This window comes from Myotis davidii, unplaced genomic scaffold (assembly GCF_000327345.1).
Source record: "Myotis davidii unplaced genomic scaffold, ASM32734v1 scaffold176, whole genome shotgun sequence".
Lineage (NCBI taxonomy): Eukaryota > Metazoa > Chordata > Mammalia > Chiroptera > Vespertilionidae > Myotis > Myotis davidii.
In genome coordinates this window covers 95925-102792 of record NW_006287911.1, presented here as the reverse complement: position 1 = coordinate 102792, position 6868 = coordinate 95925, and the positions used below count along the sequence as shown (strand labels likewise).

General features: G+C 33.9%; 1 protein-coding gene across 2 annotated transcripts in view; it reads left to right on the top strand.

The window, feature by feature from the left end:
• The window catches only part of BRMS1L (breast cancer metastasis-suppressor 1-like), a 41042-nt gene that overhangs the window by 7924 nt on the left and 26250 nt on the right, over nt 1-6868 (top strand). For both annotated transcript variants that reach the window (XM_015561313.1, XM_006759698.2), the window contains exons 3-4: nt 3202-3329; nt 5309-5388. In XM_015561313.1, the coding sequence (XP_015416799.1) occupies nt 3202-3329; nt 5309-5388 (208 nt within the window). The remainder of the gene's footprint in view (nt 1-3201; nt 3330-5308; nt 5389-6868) is intronic.

Here is a 6868-nt window from a genome sequence, read left to right as displayed (position 1 = left end):
TAAGAAATACATTTTCTACCTATATATATATACTAGAGGCCAGATGCATGAAATTCATGCAAGAGTAGGCCTTCCTTCCCCTGGCTGCCGGCACTAGCTTCCCTCTGGCACCCGGGACCTGGCTGGCTTTCCTCCGGCCCCAGCTTTGTCAGGTATGACATTGTCAGCAACACAGCAGTAAATATCAACATGAAGCCGATTATTATTGTAGATCATGCAGGGAGAACAAAGGGTAAAATATTTAACTGAAGCAGTGTTTGACTATATTCTGCACAGTGAGAAAACCTGAAGTCATTTTCAAGGTCCACCATTTCTTACTTTTTAGTCGGGTCAAGTTTCTAAGCTTTCTAAATCTCTATTTTCTGGCTATTGAAAAGAAAATAGGATTCCACTGAGTCTCCTATCTACCTACTCCAGGACTTCTGTGAGGATCAAATGAGATGAGGCACGGGGAAAGTCTTCACAGACATTTGGTTAAAGTGTAAATCTTTCCACCTGTCTGTAAAGCAAGTGTATTCCTGGGCTGAAGAAACTGCAAGGAGGCTAGCTGCTAGGGAGAAGAAGGACACCATTTCCCGGATGGACACTTAGCATATTAGCCTTTTATACATATAGATAGGAAAACTTTGCAGCTAGTAAGTCATTAAACCTAATCTTGTTCATCTTAGGGCTGGCAGTTGCCTTGATTTTTGCTTTCTCATGACTCACTATATCCAACAGCCAGTTACCCCTACTAGCTTCATTCAACTCTGAAAGTTTTAAAAGTAGACCCATTATCACCATTTAATCGGATTCTTTCTCAAAGACTTGGTATCTAGAATATGCTATAGGAAAAAAATTAATCTTTGTGTCTGGTTTATACTTCCTCTTTTGTCTTGTCCCATTTGCCTTGTTTTTTATTTTTATCCTGTGTATCTCTGTAAGCTGTCTCAAATCCTTTTTAGAATGGTGGGAAATAAACTAATATGATAATAATAATATAATAGTAATGATAGTAATAATAGTAATATAATTATCCTGCTTCTCCAGTTCTAGTACTACTGGGCACAATAGCACTCCTTTCATAAGGCAGAAAGTTCACCATTTGCAGTTTGTGTAGTGGTGGAAAGTAAGTTCTTCCACCTCCTTAAAAAGGTAGAAGAATTTACACCACCCAAATTTCCATTCATTTCAATATTCATTGTCCAACAAACATGAATTAAACATCTACTCTGTGACTGGTATTGTTGCTGCTGAGGGACTCATGGTCCTTGACTTTGATGAGTTTATACTTGAATTTTAAGATTGTAGAAATTGTACTGATTTTGAGGAATCTATTTTTTAAAAGGGTAGTTATTTGAATATTGCTAATTCACATACCTCTTCATTCAGGATGCTGTACATCTATTCAGGATACCTTATCAATGTTTTGTGTAAGTTTGGTGTTTTTAGGTGGAGTCATCCTTTGTATCACATTTTTATCATTTTGCCTAAAGTTGTACAGTAAATCCTCACTTAACATCATCAATAGGTTCTTTGACCTTAAGCAAAATAACATATAACAAAACCAATTTAAACATAGGCTAATTAATATAAACAAGAATTAAGTTTCTATAGTACCTCATTAGTGTTATAATAAAATGACATTGAACGAAATTGTTATTTGAAGATCTGCTGTATTTATAATTTCAAAAAGTATTATCATGTTGTACTTCTCTGACATTATACATTTATTTATCATTGTATTTTGAGTTTAGAAAAATTTAACCCAGACATGATAATGTATTATTTTGGCAGTTAACTCAGATTATTTTTTCCCTTTCTCTTTATTCTAAAGAATACTTATTTTATTAACACACAAATTTGCTTTCTCTCTTCAGATTCATTATATAAATCTCTATGCTAATTATAATGATCATCAACCAAAGGACTTGTATGCATGCATATAAGCATAAGCGATGGACGCAGACAACAGGGGGTGAGGGTGAGGGCACAACTAGGGGGAATGAGGGGACAATGGGGGAATAAAGACACATTTGTAATACCTTAATCAATAAAAAATTTTAAAAAATTATAATGATCAATTACAGACAATATTGACTGTCTTAATAGTATAGCTTTATATTTTCAAGAGGAAAAGCAGAATTTTATATGAAAGCCAGGTGCCATGTTTTCAAAAGCCAATGCTAGCTAGTTATACCTACAAGCTTAATCAGTGGTTTCTTTTGGAAGTTACTACATGCCATCCTGGTGACATATTATGGCATATTCTTCAGCTATGATAAAAGTAATAACTGGCAAAAAGATAATTCACAAAATGATTAAAAATTTTTAGTCTGCTTTGGAATTTTTAGGGATATCTTGAAAGTGCCGCAAAATTAGGATTAGAAGTGCCTTTCATAAAGAATGACAATGTACACATTTTCCTGTTAAAAGAGTTCTATCATGCAGAATTTATTTCCAAAACTAAACATTGAGTTATCTCACATACTCATCGTTGATCAACTAAAGGTATTGGTATGATAGCTGGCAAATTAGAATATTTGTATGTGGACTCGAATTCGACAATAGGAATCCCCTGTCCCCTTTTCATTCCCTATCCATGGGACAACTCACTTTATTAAGCATCTTGAGTTGAAGTCCGGATGAACTGGGTATGCCTGATCACAAGTTCTATAGTTTTTCTGTTTCCTATAGTACTATTGACTTTACCTTCATCACTCTCCTTCCTCTTTGTTCTTTTTTAAAATCAAGCAGGCTAAATATTTTACTCCTGGCTCTTTTTCAGGAAAGGTGGAGAGAAGCCAGGGAACTATTTCTTTTGACAACTAGTAATGTCTCAAGTTGTTCAGAATGATTTCTTTGTTTCTTTTAAACGCAGTGTTTAAATGACCTTTCTGTTAGACTCAACTTATTGTTATGCAATTAAATAAATCCAAAAATCTAGAGTGCCAAAAAGTAGTTATTTCAGTTATGTTTTTTTGTATTGTGAATTAACCTTTAAAGAGTAATATATCTATAAAAAGATAGAAAAAAATTATTTTATGACTAAGTACATAAAGTCAAATAGTGTAATTGAGCTTTTAACTTGAGATCAAGGCAAAAATATAGTTGGTAGGTTATTAGAATATGAATATTAGGAAGAGGTAATATATAGAAATGGTAAATTGTTAGCCTTTGTTGGGCTCTTTAAATTAATATCTTAATTTTTGCTTTGTTAAGACTTTATAAAGAACGATTAAGTCAGGTGGATGCAAAACTACAAGAAGTCATAGCTGGAAAAGCACCAGAATATTTGGAACCACTGGCAACTTTACAAGAAAATATGCAAATTCGTACAAAGGTAGCAGGTAGGAAAGTGAAACATCTTTTTCATATAGTAGAATACGAACTCTTCAGATTTAAAAGGTGTTTGTCAAGTGAGCATTTGTTGTTAATGGAATCACAAATATATTTACACTGTGGACCACAGTGTTTCACTGTCAATCACTGTCAATCAGCCCACAGTTATTTATTAAATGCCTCTTGCTTTTCTCTGTTGCTGTGGGATATCAAAAAAACAAAACAAAAAGAAGGCCCTCAGGTTGCTTACAATGTAACAGTGTTGTTAAGATATTTCCACAAATGAAACAATTAGTAGTTTCATTAAGAAATACTGTTACTATCACAGTTTCATTTTCAATTAAAGTCCAATTTTAATACTCCTAGTAGTTTTCATCGTAAGAGTGATAAGGTGTTTTTTTTATTTATAAAAACATTAAAAAGTGTTTGATCAAGATATAGAGAACAGGGAATCAGCCATCAACCAGATAATTTAATGGTAATTTTGATTGTTAACTCTTTTGTGGCTATGAATAAATGAAAATGTACTATAGTATTTGTATGATTAAAATTTCACTCTTCTGTTTGTAAGTGGGATCCTATCTCAGAATTGTGTCCTAGCACTCATCACAAGGATATATCCATTTAAAGGTCACTTGGTTTGTCATAGTCAAACTAAAAACTGAATTTTAATTAATGAAGATGCTGATTGTTTTCTTTTTTCAGACACTAATTGATCCTCATGTACTTGTGATACCAAATGCATTATTGATAATAGTTTCTTTTTGTTATTTACTAAACCTATCTTAATCCAAATTTTATTCTTGAGTGCTTAATATTAAATATGTAAATATGTAGATGATACTCAACTTGCTTGCTGTCTGCATAATGGTTTAGCACACCCTTAAAAATAAGCATGTCTGTAATTTTCTTTGACATTCTGAAAGAACTGATATTTACTGGACATTTAGGAAATATTACTCGGGTCAGTTATTCAATTTTCTAGTCTGTGGCCTTTCTTTAGTTTTTTATTGTATGGAGAGTAGTGTGTATGAATGTGTTGCTAATGGCATAGTTCTGAATATCTGTCCCTTGCTTTTAGTATACAAGAAAGACATTTCTAGGGCCAGCTATGGCATGGAGTTTAGTATGTACATCTAGAGCTCTTTGCCATTTTTGTGATGGCATATTTGCGTGGCCATGTTGCCTTGGTACCTCTAAGTTAAACTCTCTTGAGCATCCATCCTGTAGGTAAAGCCTGGTCAGAGCATTCAAACATCACAAATTTTGTTATATCAGTTTATACATTTAATCCTCTTGGAAGCTTTGGACTCTAAAAATACATAGTACTTAAGGTTATGGTTTTGATAGCTAGAATATCCAGTTGTTTGAGCATATATGATTAATGAAACCAGAGCTTATTTACTCTGTTTCCATTATGAGTCCTCAGAGATTGTTTTTCATAGGAGAAGAGTTTTATTTTCATTTTGATCATTCTCTATCAAACATTTAGGAGTATTCTCTAGATTCTAAGAATGAGGTAAGAACTAAAATTTGCAGTGTAGTTTTTTTCTAGCTCTTCTTAAATATATATATATATATTTAATTGATTCAGAGAGGAAAGGAGAGGAGAGACAGATAGAAACATCACTGATGAGAATCATTGATCGGCTGCCTCCTGCGCACCCCCTATTGAGGATCGAGCTCGAAACCCAGGCATGAGCTCTGACCGGGAATGGAACCATGACTTCCTGGTTCATAAGTCGACGCTCATCACTGAGCCACACTGGCTGTGCTCTTCCTAGTTCTTAAACTCTTAGTTTTCTACTCTTCTTTAATATATACCTTAGCTGAGCCTTTTAGTTTTAGATTTTAAAAGAATAAGTTAGAATCACTGGTCAATTTCTTCTTAATTCATCTTAGAAAATTCAGTTAGGACTATTTCTGTAGGAAAGTGATATTGAAACTTTGTTGTGAACATAATCAGAATAATTGTGTTTGGTTGCAGGAATCTATAGAGAGCTCTGCTTAGAATCTGTAAAGAACAAATATGAATGTGAAATTCAAGCTTCTCGCCAGCATTGTGAGGTACTGTTATTTTGTTTAATCTTTAAGCTAATTTCATTTTTTAAAGCCTTTTCTGAGTGTAGAAGTCTAAAAAGTAAATAAAATAAGTTAAAAAATTTAAATAGTACTTTAGTTCATCACTTGTGTGAATTTTAAAAAAAAATACAGTTGTACTGGAAGCTGTATTGGAAATAGGACACAAAGGAAGGACCAGAGAAAAGAACTACTAGTAAATGAGATAATTTTAGAAGTTTTATAGTTGTTACCTTAAAAAGACTTGGTAATGATTTTGTCCTCGAGCATTACTGAAAATACTGTAGTGTTATTTACAATAGCCAAGATCTGGAAACAGCCCAAGTGCCCATCAGTAGGTGAGTGGATGAAAAAGCTGTGGTACATTTACACAATGAAATATTATGCAGCTGTGAAAAAAGGGAAGAACTTTTACCTTTTGCAACAATATGGATGGACCTGGAGAATATTATGCTAAGTGAAATAAGCCACTTAGAGAAAGACATATACCATATGATCTCACTTATATGTGGAATCTATGAATGAAATAAACTGACGAACCAGAGGCATACATATGTGGAACAGATAGACAGCTGTCAGAAGCGAGAGAGGTAGGGGGACTGGATGAAAGAAGGTGAAGGAATTAGCCAAAGAACATATATACATAGCCCATAGACACAATAGTGAGGTGATGGCCAGAGGGAAGTGGGGGTGGGGACTGGGTGGAGGTGGGCAAAGTGGGGTGGGGGGATGGATGGGGACATCTGTAATAGTGTCAACAATAACAGTAAAGTTAAAAAAAATTAGTGTAATGTTCAAGTTAAGACAAATATGCATATTCAATAGTACAGTTAGAATGTTGGGCTATGTTATCAATTTCTGATTCTCTAAATCTGTTTTCACATCTTTGGGCATAAATCTCTATTTATGGCAAAAAATAGATGTACTTTTCTATAGGTTCTGATTATTTTGAATAGCATTTTTAAAAGAGTGCTAATTTTACAGATAACTTTTAATAAAACTTAGGTAAGATTTCAAGTGTACTATTGGAAATAAGAAAAGTTCTATAATGATTCTTATCTTACTTTAAACATACCAAATCTTTATAAATCATTAAAATACTAAAAGTAGATAAGTATGAAAATGGTGGATCTTCTTGTTTCATTTTTCTAATTACAACTGAAATGAAGCATCTTTTTTTTAAAATATATTTTTATTGATTTCAGAGAGCAAGGGAGAGGGAGAGAGAGATAGAAACCTTAATGATTCTCTCTCATCAATTGGCTGCCTCCTACACACCCCACACTGGGGATCGATCCCACAACCCCCCATGTGCCCTGACCGGAAATTGAACAGTGACCTCCTGGTTCATAGGTCGATGCTCAACCACTGAGCCACGCCGGCCAGGCCTGAAACATCTTTTTGATGTTTGCTGGCTGTTTGGATATTTTTTTCCCTAAGAAGCGCCTGTTTATGTCTTTACTTTATT